Below are 21,633 nucleotides of genomic sequence, written 5' to 3'. Positions count from 1 at the left end.
GAAGTACACTGTATGACCAAAAGTATTCGGACGCCTGACCGTGAGCTTGTCTTGTACGACGTCCCGTTTCAGAGCGACCTGTGTGGGATCTTTTTAGCCAAGAGGCTTCTCACGAGGCTTTGGAGTTTGTCTGTGGGAATTTGTGCCTCGTCAGTCAAAAGATGGCAGTATTTTTATGGCTGAGCGCTGATTGATCAGTTAATGTTTTGGTTCATCCCAGAGCTGTTGAGTCTATGCTGGAACAGGAAAGGACCTTCCCTAAACTGTTGCTGCAAAGTCGGAAGCATATCATTTCCTTTATATAACTGATTTATTACACCTGTTAGCAACTGTTGTATTCAATAATCAGAAGGGGTTTCAAAATAGTCCAAAAGTACTTTTGCCCATGTGTGTCATCATCACTTTGAGTTTATTGTATTTACGATATATCGTGATTAATAAAATTAGTGTCCGAATGTAAATTTAAGGTTCAAACTGTAAATTCCACTCATTCGAATGATTCTCTAGGCCAGGGCTTTCCACAATTTGTCCATGATTTTTTACACGTTTATTTCATTATTATTATTATTATTATTATATTTCTCTGTGACCCATTTTTTTCTGCTCGCGACCCACTGCCATAGGCCACCTGAGGAGGATGGGGGTCCCGGATGAGTCTGGTTCCTCTCAAGGTATCTGTCTGCCACTGTCGCCCTCGACTGCTCTACAGGGGTGTTTGGTCTGTCGGTCCTTGATTCTGCAAAGTTCCTTTGAGACCATTTCTATTGTAAAAAGCATTATATAAATAACATTGACTTGACTCTTTCTTTAATTTGCAGTTTGTTACCATAGCTACGCCTCAGCCCACCTAAAGCACCGCTGATCTAGAACGTTTTCATTCATCAGTAGCCAGTTTGCACCATTTTTGCATTTTTCCTTCTGTAACCTGCACTGTTTGTGAAGATGAGTGCGCAACCCAGCACAAAGAAGCCAAAAACACTTCGATTCGAGTGAGAACGCTGCAGAGACGCTGTTTCATTCATACATGGAAGAAGCTGGCGGACAACGGGTAACCCTACAATCTGACATTCATATGAAGTCAAGCGCCTCTGCTGGACAATTTTGGAACTCGCTGGCTAAGGAAAAATATTCAAACATGTAAAACGTGCCACATATTTGACAGCGGTTTTGTTGTGTTTATCTATAAACCAGCATTAGTCCGTTGTTCTATGCATACTTTAGCTGTTAGCACTTGCAGTAAATAAGAGGATCTGATGAAAGATAAAAGCTCTGAACACACGTACAATCTTAAATGTAAATAAACTGCAAGCAAAGGTGGAAAATCAGCAAAAAATCTGATTCTTTTGTCTTTTTATGACAATAGAAACAGTAAGTAAGTAAATCTGTATCAGATCTTAAGTTCAGTCAACAATAACGTTAGTTTAACTCCTTGTTTGTCATATTAAAGTAATACATTTATAATAAAACAGTGTGTAGGTTGTAATTAATGGACAAACTCTCTTCAAAACGTGACGTTTATAAACGGTACGAAACACGAGGAAACAAAAATCAACATTTGATCATGAACTTTAATGTTTTACATGATATTTTCATGGTTTTAGTCTTGTTGTTGGTAAAACCTTTAGCTGGATTTGTCTGGGACACTCGCCGTGCTCTGTTTGCTTTATATGTGCAGGTATTAAAAAATAAAATCCATCCACATTAAAGATCCGAGATTAAAAGATTCAGGCGCAGATTAAACATCTAACAAGCGCCTGAGGGAGTTTATTTACATGTAATATCCCATAATAATCTATATCATTAGAATACTGATATATAATTCTATATTTTATATTCAAAATAAAGCATTAATTTAATGACACATTTATTTAGAGCCTTTATCGTAAAAGCTAATTCGGCCAAAACGTTAAAAAAGGCGTGTGCTGGCAAGTCTGCTACTGCTGAGATCTGGGATCCAGGGTTCGAATCTCAGCGGTGCTATCAGCCGGTCGGGCGTCTGCATAGACATGATGGGCTAATGCCCGAGCAAGTGTGGCGGAAACAGCCTGTCAGTGCGCTCTCAGTGCAGGTCCCAGGCCCGGATAGAAATAGGAGTTTTGCACCAGGACGGGCATCCGGCGTAAAATCTGTGCCGAGTCTGGTATGAGAACCGGACCCGCCGTGGCGACGCCTAAATACGGGAGCGGCACTATAATTGTGTGTTAGCTGTACAGTCAGTTCAGGAGCAGAATCTGTTAAGACTGGGAATCAATCACTGGTAAAAGTGCATTATGTTGGAGGGGATTTATACAAAGCACTGTTCGCTGGTGTGCGAAACCCTAGCTCCCGAGAAGAGGGCGTGTCTAATTTGTATAAAGGTGTAATTATACGAGTGTCGTTTATTTGTAAATCAGAGCTCGTCAGGGACGGTCTAACCGTTTCGGTACACGGAGGGACGGTTGTGCCGCCAAGTAGAGCGTCTAAATAATCTGCCTAATGAGCCCCATGTCTAATTAGAATCCTCTCTACTGAGGCAGCTGATCAGGTAGGTAGGTATGAGGCAGCAGGGCGGGTCACTAGGTTTTCAGACAGACCCTAGGAAGGTCTGCAAACATCTCTACTGCACTGCTGTGTTTATAGAATTTGATCTCCCCCCCCCCCCCCCCCATTAACAGAATGCTTCTATTACTATTACAGAATGCAAATTAATACCCCGTAAATAATCATCCGAGACATAAAACAAGCAAAAAAAACAAAACCCCACACACCTATAACACACTATGAAGCCGAAAGTATTCGGACGCCTGACAAATGCTGATAAAATAGAGAGACCCGGCTAGAATGCTTGTACGTCTGTGGGAATTTGTGTCCAGTCCTTTCCTGTTCCAGTTCATTCCTCACGTCCTTATGGAGCTCGCTTTGTGCACAGTCATGCCGGAACAGGAAAGGACCTTCCCTAAACTGTTGCTACATATATTTAAAAGCAGAAAATTTCCAGAAGGGGCGTCCCGATACTTTTGATCGTATGGTGTATATCTTTATGAGGGTGAATGGTAAATAAAATGCCAGTTAGAGCTTCTATATACAGGTATAATAAAGACACGTTTTTTTCAAACAGCTGCTTTGATCCCTATTTTAAAACCTGCGTAAACGGCGACTATCACACGCGTTCGTACGCAGCGCATAAAAAATATAGCACGGCATTCTGCTGACGTTTCTAGGCCGCTAGATGAGAAGTTTATGAGTTTATAAGTCTGTGTTCACTCCGGAGCGAATCGATCGCCTCATACAGTACACCGGAGCGGCGGCTCCTTCAGTCTTTCCGTGGCGGTTCACCGTCACAAGTCCTCCTCCATGCTGAAGCTGCTCCTGCGGCTGCTGGTCTTGGACGCCCCGGGGGAGACGGAGGACAGCAGAGGGTCGGCGCCGGCGTCGCCCATCAGGATGTCCTCCAGGCCCATGTCGGCGCCCATCAGGTCGTGGCCGAACATGGACGGCGCGTGGTCGTCCAGCTCGGCGAAGCTCAGCGACCCCAGGCCCAGCTGGAGGTTCATGCCGCCGCCCACCGGGGAGGCCGAGGGGGGCGGGGAGAGCAGGGAGGAGACGGCGGCGTGGTTCAGCGCCGGGCCGCCCAGAGCCAGGAGGGTCTGGTTGTCCAGGGACATGATCTGCTGCTGCGGCTGCATCTGCTGCGGCTGGACGGCGGTGGAGTCCGAGACCTGAGACGGAGCCAGACCGTGGACGTGAGCCTGTATCTCCAACTCCTGATCCACAAAAAAAAAAACAGAGAAATAATAACAAAAAAGCTTAATTAAACCCAGAGCTTAAAAAAAAAACATTAAATACATAATTAAATGTTGTACGCTGGTAAATAAGAGCAGCACTGATGGGAAATCAAACCTGGATGCGGAGGAGCAGAGCTCGGTTGTTGTGCTCCAGTTTCTTCTGCCTCTGCTCCATCTCCTTCGATCTATGCTGCTCCTTCTGCAGCTTACGGATGTAATCCACAGAGGCCTTCAGGATGGTACCCTTGTTCCAGCGCATCTCCCTAAAACAAGCAAGGGGGGGCGAGAAGAGCAGCAGCAAGGTTAAACACATCCGTACAGGACGAAGATTTCATAACAGAAACGCTCGGTTAATTATCTGAAATAAACTCAAGAAAATCGGGTACTGACGGGTCGCTGGCTTTGGGGACGAGGTCTCCCAGCTCTTTGATCCGGTCATTGATGTTAAATCGTCTCCGTCTCTCGACTGTGGAGTAACAGAATCGATTAGAAACACGGCAGCAGAAATCTCGTTTTTTTAGGAATTATAAGTGCAGGTGAAACTCACTGAGGTTGTGGTTGTCTTTCTTCTGCCGTTCCTTTATAAGCACTTTGGCTTCTGTGTCTGAGGAAAAGAAACACACACACACAATGTAGACACACTTTGAAATTTTACTTTATTTTACCTCACTGTCCATTTTATCAGCTCCACTTACCATATAGAAGCACTTTGTAGTTCTACAATTACTGACTGTAGTCCATCTGTTTCTCTGCATGCTTTGTTACCCCCTTTCATGCTGTTCTTCAATGGTCAGGACCCCCACAGGACCACCACAGAGCAGGTATTATTTAGGTGGTGGATGATTCTCAGCACTGCAGTGACACTGACATGGTGGTGGTGTGTTAGTGTGTGTTGTGCTGGTATGAGTGGATCAGACACAGCAGCGCTGCTGGAGTTTTAAAATACCGTGTCCACTCACTGTCCACTCTATTAGACACTCCTACCTAGTCGGTCCACCTTGTAGATGTAAAGTCAGAGACGATCGCTCAGACGATGCTCAGAATCATCCACCACCTAAATAATACCTGCTCTGTGGTGGTCCTGTGAGGGTCCTGACCATAGAAGAACAGCATGAAAGGGGCTAACAAAGCATGCAGAGAAACAGATAGACTACAGTCAGTAATTGTAGAACTACAAAGTGCTTCTATATGGTAAGTGGAGCTGATAAAATGGACAGTGAGTGTAGAAACAAGGAGGTGGTTTTAATGTTATGACATATAAAAAAATAAAGAAAGAATTAATAAAGAAACGTCAGTAACTACGGACCTGTGAGCTCTCTCTTGACGTGCAGGTCTGCTGGACACGAGTTGCTAACAGTGATAGTGGGCGTCGTCATCCCAGCACTGCTGTACACGTCCAGGATGTTCCCCGACACCGGCAGCTGTGGGAAAGACAAACCGAACCCTGATCAGAACCCTGATCTACCTCTGCACGCGCTGTGGTTCGGCGTGGTACAGGTCCTGTGCGGGTCGCACCAGTCTGAGAGCATTTACACCAGGAGTCAGCGTGTGGTTTCAAAATCGAACTGTGTCAGCATAAAGGAACAGCGCACAGGACCAGGCGAGGATTACTCACATCCTGAACCCACTTACAAATACATTACAGGAACAGAAGTATCTGGACACATGATCATGAGCGTGATACACGATCTTATGGGGTACAAGTTGGTACAAAGAGTGCAGAGCAAAATGTGTGTTACAGTCAGTAGTTGAATACCTACAAAGTTCAAATGTCCAGGGCCTTGCTAAGGGGTCCAACAGAGGGCCAGAAACCTAATCCTGAGCTTGTTACACATCCAGTTCCGAAACCACAGATATTTATATCATTCACTGTTCTGGGAAGCCTTTCTGTGAGACTTTGGAGTGTGTCTGTGGGAATCTGTGCCTATTCTGTCAATGAGTTCAGGCTCTGATGTTGGAAGAGCAAAGAAGACCCGGCTCGCAGTCTAACTGGTGTTAATTCATCCCTAAAGTGTGGAGTTGAGCTGAGACCGGGGCTCTGTGTGGAGCAACCGGAGCTCCTCTGCACACAACGAGTCCAACCACGTCTTTATAATTATAAAACATGCTGAAGAGAACGTGGACTTCCCCAAACTGTTTACACGTCATATCATTTTAATACACCTGTCAGTGGTCGCCGGTTATTAAACACGAAGCCCAAAACGTCCCCCTTGAGCTTTTCCTCTTTTCAGAAGCGACCATGTGCTCTACAAGCGACTACAAGAGCATAAAAACGCCGTCCAGATCATTTGAACAGCAAATCATTCACACGATCATCATCTCAGAGCTCAGCAAGGAACCGATTCACGAGGAAGCTAAAACCCTCCTACCTGCATCAGGCCGTGTATACACAGCACTCAATCTGTCATCGCAGCTCAACTCAGAAAGTCAAAAAATACAAAAAAAAGCTTAAAATCGAACCCAATTACCTCCGTCTTAATCCTTTTCTTTTCATTCTCCGGCACTACAAGCACAATCCTCATCTTCACATACTCACAGCGATCACTTCTTCCTCTTTCAGTCTCCGTTTAAAAAAACAGGAACGTTGAGAATGGGGAAATATCTCTCACACAGAGAGAGAAAAAAACCTTTCACTGTTAGCTATCAGCTCGAACACACACACACACACACACACACACACACACACACTGTTCTGGTCTGTGTGTGTGTGTGTGTTGGCCCTCCACCCAGCACCGCCCGTTAGTAGCCATGTGTCAGAAGTGTCTGTTGGTTTCCAGAGAAGTTCTGGATTCCAGGAGCTCCGGCACAAATTCAACCTCAAACACGTCGGGACTCGAGCGACGCCCAATCAAACGATCACGACTGGAATTAGAACACCAGCTACAATAAAACACACTCATGTAACCCAGGACTGACTGTGTACAGATCATCAGTAAAAGTTTGTACCTAATAAAGTGCAAAATACCCACGAATGTAAGTGAGTCTCACCCCGGGGTGATCAATCAATCAGTCAACAATTTAACTGGGATTCTAACTGGTAACTGGTAAAAACATGTTACACGTGGTGGGAAGTTCCAATTTATTTTCTGTGTAAAGCAGTAGAACGAATCCATTTAAACAAATGCACATTATTTAATACATCTCAGGAATAAATATATATATATATAAAATACTGATCCATCCAGGTTTCAGGTATTTAACTACATTTTAATAACAAAGCAGACACTAATTTGTTGGCTAGTTTTTCCTTAGCAAAGCTCGGCTACTGTTTAAAGTCAAATTTACTAATTAAACTATTTAAATAACGAAGCGAAGGAGTAACGGCCGATGCTAACAGTGTTTAAAACTGTATCAGTAATGATTTATAGAGCTATATGCTTTATAAAATGTACTATAAGAGATTTTGGCTTTATAATAAATAATTACGAAGAATTATTATTATTATTTTATAATAATAATTATTATTATTATTATTATCATTCTTCCTTATTATCATTATCATAAAAAATTATTAACCATTTATAAAATAATTTATCATTAATGTTATAACATTTTTAAAATGTACTTGCTAATATCATTATTACAATAATTATTATTAATAATCTTTTTATTAATATTATTATTGCTGCTGCTATTATAATAAAATTATTATTATTTTAGTTTTTATTATAATTTATATTACTATTATTATTATTATTATTATTATTATTATATTATATTAATATTTTGTTATATTATTATTACTACTATTATTACTATTATTATTATTAATAATATTTTATTATTACTATTACTACTACTATTATTATTATTGTTATTATTATATTATATTAATATTTTGTTATATTATTATTACTACTATTAGAGTTGCCATGGTGATGGTGGACGCTGGCGCATTTGGCTGCCGCTACCGTTACCGTATTTTACCGTATTTTATTGTATTTTTATCGTTTTTCGTTTTCATCTTTTTACACACCTTGTGGATCTATTTCTTTTATGTTACTTTTGATACTTTTATTTGTGCTTTTGATACTTTTTGTTCTTTCTACTGTACATCGCGTCTGCGGCCGGTGGTGAACGGTGGATGAGTTTTCCTGGGATCGGCACGATGTTGAACTATTCCGTTGACCAGCTGAGGAAGTTCAACAACTGCACTACTCCATCGTGTATTTCAGTCATCAAACAGCTTGGACTCCTTCGCCGGCCTCGTTATATTCACAGGGGCTCCCGGAGAAAGCTTGTTTATCTTCGAAACGGTAACGCTATTCCATCCTTCTGGTCAGCCGTGCGCACTGTCGCTCCGCAAACACGTCATCAGAGCGCTGCTGCCTTGCACACCAGTAGCGGTGTAGTCTCCATGACAACGCTGTCCACGGAGTGGGATGGGAAACGCGGAGTGGACTTAGCAAATCTCCGTTCTCTTCCTCGTTCCTCACAGCCAACTACACAACAATACCACTTGAAAATGGCATTGCTTAATGTTCGTTCACTCAACACAAAAAGTACTGTACTTAGTGAATTTATATCTGACAGTGAACTAGACTTTTTCTGTCTCACTGAAACTTGGCATAAACCCTTGGATTATTTTATGTTAAATCAGACCACGCCAATGGGATACTCGTATATTGATGAACCTCGTATGGAAGGGCGAGGTGGTGGTGTTGCTGCAGTCTATAGGGATGATATTAAAATAACCACTTTGTCTTTTCCTGCTGCTCTTTCTTTTGAACACCTGGCTTTCAAGTTGTCAGGGCCTACTCCTCTGGTCACTGCTGTAGTTTATCGTCCGCCAAAGCCAAACGCTTCCTTTCTCTCTGATTTTTCAGATTTTTTAACCCAGCTTAGTGCCCTCTCATCCTCTGTACTGCTTATGGGTGATTTTAACATCCATATTGATGACAACAACTGTAAATTTGCCAGGGAATTTTTGGAATTGTTACAGTGTTTTAATTTCACACAACATATACATTTTCCAACTCATAAAAAAGGTCATACTCTTGACCTTGTCTGCTCTACTGGTGTCCTAGTTCATCAGCCGTCCAGCCATGACCTTACTGTCTCTGATCATTTGACAATCATCATGGACATTGAGGTCACTAGGCCCATCACTAGAGCTAAACGTAAAATATCCTTCAGGAATCTTCAATATATCTCTCCCTCTGCTTTCTCAGATTCTCTTGTTAAAAAGATGTCTGTCTGTCCTGTACTGTCTAGTAATTCATCTGACCTTGTCGATTACTATAATGACATACTCGCCTCATGTCTTGATGAGCTGGCTCCTTTGAGAACCAAATTTGTTTCATTTAGTCATTCCGCACCATGGTACACAATTGAGCTTCACCAAATGAAATCCCGTAAACGCCAGCTTGAAAGACTTTATAAGAAAACCGGTCTAACAGTACATTATCAGATTTATTCTGATTATCTTCAACATTACAAAGACGCTCTTACGGCAGCCCGATCCACTTACTATTCCGAACTCATACATGCTGGATCAACAAATCCTAAGACTCTCTTTTCCACAATAAATAAACTTCTCAAACCAGTTGACAATACTACCAATTCCTTTACAGTTGACAAGTGTAACTCTTACCTCTCATTTTTTCAAACAAAAGTTGAGAATATCCACAATTTTCTGACAGTTTCCCCTGTCATCTCTGTTTCTCCGCCTATCTCATCTCAATTTATTACCCAGCCTCTGTCTCAGTTCTCACCTGTGTCTCATTTGGACCTATCTGAGATCTTAACAGGGATGCGAAGCTCCACTTGTGTTTTGGATCCTGCTCCATCAAAACTTGTTAAGGGTTGTTTTCCAGTTATCTCATCACTTATCACAGAGATAATCAATTCCTCTCTTAGTTCTGGCTCAGTCCCTCAATCACTCAAATTGGCTGCTGTTACTCCCATACTTAAAAAACCTGGACTTGACTCTAACATTATGAGTAACTTTCGGCCCATTTCCAATCTTCCATTTCTGTCGAAAATACTGGAACGTGTTGTTGCCTCACAGCTCAAAGATCACCTAAATTCCAATAATCTATTTGAATCATTTCAGTCTGGTTTCCGCCCCCAGCACAGCACTGAGTCAGCCCTCCTCAAAGTCACAAATGACCTTCTTCTTTCCTCAGACTCTGGACAAATTAATATTCTCGTCCTCCTTGATCTTACTGCAGCTTTTGACACCATTAATCACTCCATTCTTCTGTCCCGCCTTGAATCCTCTGTCAACATCACTGGTACTGCCCTTTTGTGGTTAAGGTCATATCTCATAAACAGACAACAGTTTGTTAATATCAACAATTGTAGTTCTGCCATTGCTCCACTGTCCCAAGGCGTTCCCCAAGGCTCAGTGTTAGGTCCCCTTTTGTTTATTCTTTATATGCTCCCCCTTGGTGACATCATACGTCGGCATGGTTTACATTTCCACTGCTATGCTGATGATATTCAGCTTTACATCTCCTCCAAATCCATTAATACTGAACTTCACTCCACTCTGACAAATTGCATCACTGAAATGAAATTGTGGATGAAAGCTAATTTCCTCAAATTAAACTGTGAAAAATCAGATATGATCATCGTAGGTCCTACAACCCTGGCAAAAACCACAAAAAATTTTCAAATTACCATTGATAATGACACTTTGTCTCCGTCTTCTAACATCCGAAATCTTGGTGTAATTTTTGATAGCAACCTCTCTTTTGACCGCCATGTAAATCACATCACCAAAACTGCTTTCTTTCATCTAAAAAACATAGCACGTCTACGTCCATCACTCTCCTTTTCTGCCGCCGAAACCTTGATTCATGCTTTTATTACATCCAGAATTGATTATTGCAATAGCATCCTTTATGGTACATCTAACAAAATCCTAAAAAAACTTCAGTATATCCAGAATTCAGCTGCTCGCCTCCTTACTCATACTCGCTCCCGTGATCATATTACACCTGTTCTACAAAAACTTCATTGGCTTCCCGTTGCTCAACGCATTCAATTCAAAATTCTTCTATTCACTCACAAAGCTCTCCATAATCAGGCCCCATCCTACCTCACCGACCTGCTCCATCAGCACATTCCCTCCCGTAGCCTTCGCTCTTCTGAGGCTAACCTACTGTCCATACCCTCTAGGACCAAGCACCGGACCTGGGGTGACAGGGCCTTTTCCATAGCTGCTCCATCTTTATGGAATGCTCTCCCCAAACACCTACGAGATTGTCCTGACCTGTCCAAATTCAAGTCACTTCTCAAAACTCATCTATTCAATATGGCATTTAACTTGTAACAACACGAAATAAATGCTTTTATTTTTGCTATTCTTTTTAATAGTTTTTATACTTAGATCACGACAGAAATGTGAAGTCCTAGATCCTAAAACTTGTAAAGTTTTCAGTTTCCTGATTGCATGTAAATCTGTCCTGTTTCTGTCTAATTTTAAGAAATTGTTCTATATTTGTTGTTCTCTCTCATAATTTAGCTAATTTTTAATGAACTGTCTTATGCTGCTCTCTTTGTTTTTATCTTAATTATTCTTGATGTTGATGTACTATTTTGATTTTGTACTATGATTTGTATGGTGTATGTACGTATTTGTTTTGATTATTTGTCTTATGTAAAGCGTCTTTGAGTATCTTGAAAAGCGCTATATAAATAAAATGTATTATTATTATTATTATTATTATTGTTATTATTATTATATTATTATTATTATTACTACTACTGTTATTATATTATTATTGTTATTATTATTATTATATTATATTATTTTATTATTATTAATATATTATTATTATTACTATTATTATTATTATTACTATTATTTTATTATTATTATTATTATTATTATCATTACTAGTACTATTACTATTATTATATTATTATTATTATTATGATTATTATTACTGTTATTATTAATGTTATTACTATTATTGTTATAATTATTATCATCATTCATTCATTGTTTTACCACCGCTTTATCCTGGTCAGGGTTGCAGTGGGTCTAATTTATTTGGTGAAACACCCTGAACAGGTTGCCAGTCCATCACAGAACAGAAACACACACAAACTGACTGCACGTTTTTGGACTTGTGAGAGGAAACCCACGCACACACGGGGAGAACATGCAAACTGCCGTGAGGCGACGGCGCTACCCACTGCGCCACTGCATCGCCCACAAGACTTCACAGAGAAACGACTGAGACGTACCGTGCTGGGAAGCTGCAGGCCCGAGTCGATGAGCGTCAGAAACTCGTCGTTGTAGCTGGACTCCAGGCTGATGATGTCATCGATCACGCCGTAGATCTGCACGCGGGGAAAAAATAAAAACACAAAATCAGTCGTGAGAAACGACAAGAACTCGAGCGCAAAACGGCAAATCGGGCGCAGCGCAGAGGTTTCATGGTGACACACTGGCCGCGCTGCCATGACACACACGCCCATTCATTTAGTCCTACAGCAACCTTAAGAGGATAACCAGAGTCTAACGGCAAACCTCAGACAGTGTGCACTTCATGGCGAGGTCCCGCCGCAGGTCAGACTTCCTCTCCTGCACACACACACACACCCTCCGCTTTATTAAGGGCGGTTAGCGAGAGGTCGCGCGGGCCACGGAGCCGCGCTAAGCCAAACCCACAAGACGTGCTAAGTGTGCAGGAGCCGTTCAGCTGCTGGTGTGATATTTAACTGGAGCTCACAAGAGACCCTGACCGGTCTTCACACACACGTGATAAAGCACCGCTGCAGGGCCGAACACACACACTCATAAAGGACCTGAACACGCTGAACAAATAATCTTATTTCTCTTTCTTTATTGCTAAACAGCCTAATGAGAGATTACGTCGTATCCGTTTCCCAGAGCAGAACTTATAGGGCCTATTAGTTTAAGGACCTAAGAGGCAGATCTGAGCACAGGGCTTAAAATGTTCTAATTTTACACAAAGGTCGTGTTTACACTTGTATTTCGGATCCCTTGGTCCAAACCAACCGAAAAACGGTACATCGGTACATTTTAGTCCTGGTTTATGTAGCATTTACACTCACAAATGCAATCGAACCAAAATGAGTTTAAAAAAATAACGTATGAAGCATGACGTATGAATGACGTATTTTGCGCCTCAATTAAATAATAAAAAAAAGAATTCTAGCCAAGAGGTTTACCTCACAAACACCGTCCACTCAGTTCAATTGATAAATGGGGTACAGGTGGTGACAAATAGTACAGAGCAAAATATGTGTTCCAGTCAGTAGTTGAATACCTACAAAGTTTAAAAGCTTGGTAGATATTGGTATTATTTTTAAGCTTAATTATGACTGAATACACTTTAAGCAATTGAGGGTCAAGACCCTTGCTCAGGGGCCCAACAGAGGCAGCCAAACACCTTCTGAGTACTAGTCTAGTATATTAACCATTAATTCAGTGTCTTTTTTTCCATGGCTTTATCCTGGTCAGGGTTGCGGTGGGTACGATTCACTAGGCGAAAGGTAGGAAACACAGTGGACATGGCGCCAGTCCATCACAGGGCGCACACAAACTCTCACACACACAGGGTGATTTTTGTATCTCTAATTAGCCTGCTTCACCGGGAATCAAACCCAGGACTTTCTTGCTGTGAGGTGACCGTGCTACCCACCAGAGCCACCATGCCACCACTGAGACACCACGACTTTTAAAACATGAATAAAATAATGTGCATAGCCAGTAGGTGTACCTAATAAAGTGCTCAGTGGGTGCAAAAATGAGCCCAATTACATTTATGCTTCGATAATTAAGAGAAGCCGCAATAAGGTCGCTTAATCTGTATATATTTAAATATATACCTATTGAAGACCCAAAAGAACGGGTTTGGTTCGAGGTGCACGCAGCACCCGCTGAGCGTGATGAAACAGTGAAACTGTACGCAGAGAAGTCGAGACACGACTGCTGACCACAAACGATGTGAAACCAGCTACAGACCAGCTCGTTTTCCCAGGACTTTCTGTCCAATCAACATGTCGCCACAAAAAAAGGAACTCCAGAATCCAGATCCCCTGAATCACTCTCCATGTCACACACTAGACGGCCAAAAGTATTCGGACGCCTGACCGTCAGCTTGTCGGACGTCTAGTGACCTCTGTGTGATATTTTCAGCCAGAACAGCCACTTTTAAAGTATGTCTGTGGGGATTTACGGCCCATTCAGTCAAAACATGACTGCATTTGTATGGCTGGGCGCTGACGTTGATCAAGAAAGCCTCAGTTCAGGTCAGGGCTCTGTGCTGGAACAGGAAAGGGCCTTCCCTGAACTGTTGCTGCAAAGCTAAAAGCATATAATATACTTTTGTCCATATGGTGTACATAAGACTTCTGTATACGTTCTGCCTGCAGGGATCCTCAAGATAAACTGAAGAGGTTTATGACGCTGTAAAGCTGCGCTGTACACACTGTAATTTAACACGTGCAGGTAAGGGCGTGGTCAGGACTCAGGTGACAAATCAAAGGGTTAACGCGTACGTAGTGTTTAGCATGCGCTTGTATTCAAAGCGACTCACGTTTATGACCGAATACAATGCACGCCACTGAGGGTTTAAGGGCCTTAGAGGTGGGACTTGAACCAGCATGCTTCTGATTACTAGAGCACTACATTAACCACTTCACTTCACTATCTGTCTATATATATGTGTGTGTGTGTGTGTGTGTGCAAATCAGAAGAAGATGGGACAGTATGGAAAATGTAGTTCTATCAGTTCCTGAAGGGGGCGCCAAAACTGCTGTCAAAAATACTGCTGCTTTATTGTCTTATATAGGCAACAAGTTAGAACGTTCAATCAGTAATGCCCAGAATGACCTGTAGATGTCGCACTACAGTCGTCTTTTAAATAACATATAGATTTTTATTTAATTATATGGGGGGGGGGGATTTCCACCCCCGGGGAAAGGGTTTGGGAACTCAAACTCGCCCGGTGTTATCCAGCAACATGTCCGGACTCGTTACCAAACAGAAAGAGTCTCTCCGTTTGCGTGTGTGTGTGTGTGTGTGTTTGGAAATTTTAAAGAAAAATTCTGAGGAAGTCTGTACCTGTGGGGTTTTATTTTTTGTTGTTGTTCAACTGTTTTAATGATTTTGTCCTGCTCCTATATTCAAATCTGTTACAAATAAGAAAAATCCACTACAGTAGAACCTCGGTACTTAAACTAAATTCATTCCAGAAGGTTGTTTGTTAGGAAGCCAAATCAATTTCGCCCCACAGGAATCAATATTTAAATTAGACTAATCTGTCCCAGACTCCCACAAATGACACATTATGAAACGTTTAAACCTGCATAATAACACTGTACATGCATAACATCATAAAAAAACATTAAACACAACAAACAGATGCAATAAATGAAAACGAACCCGCTACACTCTTGCTTTACTGAGGAGAGCTGAGGGTTTAAGTCAGCGGTCCCCAACCTGTATTTGCACCACTGACCGGTTTCATATAAGAATAAGGATTTAAAATAAAATAACTATACTGCTCACAAATGATGACGCTGCTCCCACCTAGAGGTGATAGGAGACAATAACATCCGAAATAGAAGCAGTGAAAACTGCTTTTCTAGCGATCTCCAATTATTGATTCTTTCTGTGCGGCCCGGTAATAAATGACCCACGGCCCGATACTAGTCCGCGGCCCGGTGGTTGGGGACCACTGGCTTAAGTGGAAGGTAAGAAGGAGCTCAGAAATACAATCATTAACTGTTTATTTTATCCAAATTAACATCAGTTGTTGTGATTTCTGTTTCATTTGCACTTTCACCACTTTTGCCAGATCAGCTCCTTGGATGGCGTCTTTATTTATATTATGATTTTTTCATTTTTCCTCCCAATTTAGTCATATCCAATTAGCCGATTGCATTATGCTTCCTCTCTACTGATGCTGATCACCACTCCTGATTGAGGAGAGCGAGACTGACACACGCCCCCTCCGAAACGCGTGCAGTAGCCGACCGCATCTTTTCACCTGCACGAGGCGAGTTCATATGCGGATCAGAGATGGCAGAGATGAGTTTCAAACAGACGTGTTTTACCACTGCGCCACCTGAGCGCCTTATATTACGGTGCTGATGGTAGAGTTCGCAATTACGAACTGCGTAGCGAAATCAGACGCGTGAACACCACTTTTTTTGAGATAGAGATTCAAACCCTGGATCTCAGCGGTAGAGAGCTGGTGTGTTTAGATATGTACAGCTAAAATAAATAAATAAGGCGTTAACGCCACTTTCATATTTTGCGAGTTCTTTTTTCACCTCGATCATCGTTCTCACCACTGTTCTTTCAGTTTTGCCGCTACAGCTTCCTTCCTTTGGTCCCACGGTGGTTTATTTAATATAAATAGTTAATGAATGGACTGACCCACACACGGGCAAACTGGCCGATCGAAACCGACAGGAAGAATATTTTCCAAAATTTTCCCTATCAACCGTACAACCCGAGCTGATCTAGGGTCAGTGAACGCCTGTGAGCTCCTGCAACCGGGAAAATCCGTCCTGTGAGCCCGTTGGGTCGGCTGTGTGCAAATATCCCGAAGAAGCGAGCGTCAGCCCTCAGCATGTTGTTAAGCACGTGATTATGGAGACTCAGGATGCAATTGGGAAGCGGTTATGTACAAATCTAGATGAATAATAAAAGAATGAGTTACCTCTTCCTTGTTCGAGCCGAGGCTGAGCACGGCCAGGGGGCTGCTGGGGGTGCTGCTGGCCGCCGGAGGCAGTTCGGGGGCGGACGACGGGGGCGTGGCCAGCGTCTGGCTTGCCACCTTGTTGCCCAGGGTGTGGGACAGGTACTGCTTCACCTGCTGCCTCTGAGCCTGCTGGATGTGGTACTTTGTCGGGTTCTCCAGATGAGTCTGGACCTGAGGACGGAGGGAGGAGAGGAACAGCATGAGAACTCTCCATTCACACCAGAGTAATAAACGCTTCTGGGTCCAGTTCCAACGGGGGTAACACCCTAAATGAGTGTCAAACCATCACAGGGCTTCTGCCCCGCCCCAACATCCCGCCTTAACTGGTTAACCAGGCTCCAATATTACAGCTACGATTAAAATACTGACAAAAAATGTAAAAGTTGAGTGATATGTCTTCCATACAGCAGGGGGCGCTGTAAAGCTCCTCCTGAGTTTACCCCTACCTTTAGCACCTCCACGGGGACCTGTGTGGTGGTGGGGCGAGCGGAGGGCAGACTGGAGGAGACGGAGATGGCCGGAGAGGGGTCGAGGGGCCGGAGCTGAGCGCTGGACGCCTGCTGCTGCGCTTCTCGGCGTTCCTGGTCCTGCGCCTGCTGCCTCATCAGCTCCTGCCTCAACAAGACCCGCGACGTCATGCTGGAGGTGCCCAGAGCCACCACGGGGGCAGCGGGGGCGAGCGTGGCGCTGCGGAGGAGAGCGAGAGGGTAAATCAGATAGAGTTACAGCTTTAATCACATTACTGACCGGTTATTTTAGGAAGCACATTAAAAGCACAGAAGAGAAAATTAGATTACAGCCTGACAGTGTTCAGAGCCTCCAGCTTTACATGTTCTCCACATGTGTTATGAATAATAATGAGTTTGTGTCATAACAATCATAAAATAATTAAATAAATAAAATCCAATCATCAGTTGAGTCACACTCGAGTTCAGGGTGTTCGACCAAAGCGAAGCAAACACTTAAACACGCACGTCATTCCCATTTTAGTCCTCTAGGTGGCGCCATGCACACCGTATACACAGAAATGACATCAGAAACTCAGAAAGCGCATCGCAAACAAAACCCGCGCTACAGTGGAATCTATGTATTTACTGATTTATTTATTTATTTTAGCTTATATGATATCTAAATGGCTCAACGGTAAAACACACAAGCCCACTACCACTGAGATCCAGGGTTTGAATCTCGACGTCGCTATCGGCCGTTCTGGCGTCTACACAGACAGACACGCTTGGCTACGTGTTGGGATGGCGGGGTGGCCGAAACAGCCAAGGAGGTTGTGAGGTGCACTTTTCAGTGCGCTCTCAGTGCAGGTCCCAAGCCTGGATAGAAACAGGAGGGTTGAGTCCGGAAAGTCTGATACGAGGATGAGACAATGCCAATGCCTAATATACATGTGTGTGTGTGTGTGTGTGTGTGTATATGTATGTGTGTGTGTGTGTGTGTGTGTATATGTGTGTGTGTGTGTATTAAAAGAACTTAATTAAGAAAGAATTATATAAAAAAAAGAAAAAATAAGATGAGAAAAGATAAGTGAACAAGAAAAAAAATAAGATAAAAAATATAAAAAAATTAAATAAGAAAATATAAGGAAAAAAATCAAGAAAAAATAAAAAACTAAATAAGGATAAGAAAATAAGAAAAATTAAATAAAATAAATAAATATAAGAAACTTAAGATAAGAAAATACAAGAACAAAAAAGAGAATATAAAGGGAAAAGAAAAAAATTAAGAAAAAATAAGATAAGAAAAGAAAATATAAGAAAAAATTTGGAAAAAATAAGAAACTAAATAAGGATAAGAAAATATAAGACAAATTAAGATATGAAAATATAGAAAAAAGATAAGAAAAGATAAGAAAAAAATATAAGAAGTAAATAAGAAAAAATATATAAAAATAAGATAAGAAAAGAAGAAGAAAAAAATAAGATAAGAACAGATAAGAAAAAGTGTGTGTGTGTTTGTAATAAAAGAACTTTGCCATTGTATTAAAGATAAGAAAAAATGTGAAAATAAGAAAAATTAAGAAAATATAAGAAAAAAATAAGATAAAAGACAAAAATATATAAAATACGTAAAAAAAATACATTACAGCAGCTTTAAAAGTGTAGTGGAAAAAAATTATACATATATAAAAACAGAAATATGCGGATACATTAGAAAGATATATAAAGGTTACAAAAAAAAATCACAGTTTTAGCAAGTACTGCAAATTACTAAAGGTATTAGTGATGAAGTAGAACTATTGCACATTGTGTGTTGGATCAGGTTCCCTTTAAACAAAGCTCAGCTATGAGACCTGATTATTTATTGTGAAACAGGGCGTCTGGTGTGCTGCTCGGGGAGGCGCTGGTTCCTATTTCGTTCTTATTTTGTGCAGGAAATTTCTGGCTGAATCCCTGAAGTGTACGAGTGCTGGTGTTAAAAAGAATCGCTGAATGCACATTTCATTCTGTACAAAGTGGAAGGAACCTGAAAGCCACACAAAAACCCAAACAAACACATGAACGAGCACCTGAGACGCCCGAAACTTCCAGCGAAAGCCCCCTCACTTCCTGCCAGCGACCTCGAGCCGTGCTGAGTCACGGTGGGAAATCCCAGAGCTCCGACAGCAGCAACAACACGCCGCTCAGGCAGAACGGAGGTGATCAGATCAGAAAGGCGGATGATAAGAATGTATTTTTTAATCGTGTCTTTAACGTGGGCGTAATGGAATCCTCAGCTCAGCGTCCTGGATGAATTCCTCCCCGAGGCCGAGCTCTTCCCTCACGTTTACGTTAAGAGGAAGAAGAAACACGAACTTATTACAGAGTTCAGCCTGGTGCTGAGTCACAGGAAGAAAAAAAAACACAAAGCCGAGCCTGTTCGCCTCCAGCAGTCGAATGTTCGTCTTCAAATGGTCAGCGCGGTCAGTTCCACTCGCCTTCGTCTGGGCCGCCGTTTTTTCCAAGAACCAGCTTTTTTTCAGCTATTTAATCTTCAGCTTTTCGAACTTTTTGATGTTTTACCACCGCTTTAGGGTCAGGGTCACAGTGGGTCCGGTTTCACAATGCATTAACACGCACCGGACAGGACGCCAGTCCATCCTCCTCAACCATAGTCGATCATGACCGGCTGATAACACTGCTGGGGGTTTGAACCCTGCATACCAGCAGTAGTGGGATAGCAAGCGGTATTACCAACCTATTATTATTAATATTATTATTAATAATAATAATATACTGTTATTATTATTATTATTATTATTATTATTAATAATAATAACATATTGTTATTATTATTAATATTATTATTAATAATAATAATATATTGTTATTATTACTAATATTATTATTATTAGTAGTAGTGGTAGTATTAATATTATTATTATTATTATTATTATTAATAATAATAATATTATTTTTATTATTTTTATTATTATTACTAGTAATATATTGTAATTATTGTTATTATTATTATTATTATTATTATTATTAATATATTATTATTATTATTGTTATTATTAATATATTATTATTATTGATATATTATTATTATTATTTATATTAATATTATTGTTAGTATTATTATTATTATTATTATTATTATTATTGTTACTATTAATATTATTATTATTGTTACTATTAATATTATTATTATTATTATATCATTATTATTATTAATATTATTATTATTATTATTATTGGTATTATTGGTATTATTATTATTTATTTATTATTATTATTATTATTATTATTTTGCATGTAGCTCTAAAAGGCCTGAACAACCAACCGGTCAGTGACAAGCAAAGTAAACAAGCATTAGTTATTGGGTTCATATGGAGATCCGTATCGTGCACAGAGGGTAACGCAGTGCCATGGTTCAGCCAGCAGAGGTCGTAACTGCAGCAGTTATGACGAATCCCTTCGGCCCTCGATCCCTTGGACAATAGCAGAGCTGGGAATTGACCTCAAGGGTTCGAAATAAGTGAAGGACTAAGTCTTAAATGTGACAAGAAAAAGTCTGTGTTACCACTGCTTTACCCTGGTCAGGGTCACGGTGGGTCTGATTCACAATCACCAGTCCATTCACTATCAAAATACTTCCAGACTTAGTAAGTAAATTCTTAAATAACGTCTGCTGTCGTGACTGGACCTCACCTGAAGCTCTTTTCTCTGGGTCGACTGATGGGATTAGAAGGAAGCCCGTACTGATTTGGATTAAAAGGATCAGTGGGATTTGGAAGGGCTGAGCGATTATGACAAATAATAAAAACTGATTATTACAGAGAGTTACTGAGACTGCAGCTGTCAGGCTGTACAGAGACCTGAGTGTGTGTGTGTGTGTGTGTGTGTAGACTGCCGACAGCAACCCTGACCAGAATAACATGGTGGTAAAAGAAAATTGGAGTTCCTTCACTCAAACAACCTGTCAAGCAACGTTCTCATAGATACACTTTATGCACAGAGACACAGTAAGGAACACAGTAAAACAACACAGAAACAGAGCACGGTAAAGGAACGCAGTAACGGAACACGGCAAGGGAACACAATAATAGAGCATAGTAGTGGAATACAGTAACGAAATGCAGTAACTGAACACAGTAATGAAGCACAGTAACTGAACACAGTATAGGAACACAGTAACGGAACGCAGTATAGGAACGCAGTATAGGAACCCAGTAAAGGAACCCAGTAAAGGAACGCAGTAAAGGAACGCAGTAAAGGAACACAGTAAAGGAACACAGTAAAGGAACGCAGTAAAGGAACGCAGTAAAGGAACACAGTCAAGGAACGCAGTAAAGGAACGCAGTAAAGGAACACAGTAAAGGAACACAGTAAAGGAACCCAGTAAAGGAACACAGTAAAGGAACGCAGTATAGGAACGCAGTATAGGAACGCAGTAACGTAACGCAGTAAAGGAACCCAGTAAAGGAACGCAGTAACAGAGCACAGTAACGAAACGCAGTAACCGAGCACAGTAATGAAGCACAGTAACAAAGCACAGTAACAGAGCACAGTAACGAAACACAGTAACGAAGCACAGTAACGAAACACAGTAACGAAACACAGTAACAGAGCACAGTAACGAAGCACAGTAACGAAGCACAGTAACGAAACACAGTAACGAAACACAGTAACGAAACACAGTAACGAAGCACAGTAACAAAACACAGTAACAAAACACAGTAA

At 41.2% G+C, this 21,633-nt stretch overlaps 1 protein-coding gene across 2 annotated transcripts in view; it reads right to left on the bottom strand.

The window, feature by feature from the left end:
• Nucleotides 1-2,651: 2,651 nt before the first annotated feature.
• tfe3a (transcription factor binding to IGHM enhancer 3a) overlaps nt 2,652-21,633 on the bottom strand; it is a 28,657-nt gene continuing 9,675 nt past the window's right edge. For both annotated transcript variants that reach the window (XM_062999503.1, XM_062999502.1), the window contains exons 4-11: nt 16,906-17,146; nt 16,418-16,630; nt 11,964-12,059; nt 5,071-5,185; nt 4,312-4,368; nt 4,155-4,230; nt 3,880-4,027; nt 2,652-3,743 (exon numbers count right to left, since the gene is read on the bottom strand). In XM_062999503.1, coding sequence (XP_062855573.1) covers nt 3,318-3,743; nt 3,880-4,027; nt 4,155-4,230; nt 4,312-4,368; nt 5,071-5,185; nt 11,964-12,059; nt 16,418-16,630; nt 16,906-17,146 — 1,372 coding nt within the window. In that variant the 3' untranslated portion in view covers nt 2,652-3,317. The remainder of the gene's footprint in view (nt 3,744-3,879; nt 4,028-4,154; nt 4,231-4,311; nt 4,369-5,070; nt 5,186-11,963; nt 12,060-16,417; nt 16,631-16,905; nt 17,147-21,633) is intronic.

This window comes from Trichomycterus rosablanca, chromosome 7 (genome assembly GCF_030014385.1).
Source record: "Trichomycterus rosablanca isolate fTriRos1 chromosome 7, fTriRos1.hap1, whole genome shotgun sequence".
In the NCBI taxonomy this organism is placed as follows: Eukaryota; Metazoa; Chordata; class Actinopteri; order Siluriformes; family Trichomycteridae; genus Trichomycterus; species Trichomycterus rosablanca.
This window is presented reverse-complemented; position numbering and strand designations above follow the sequence as displayed.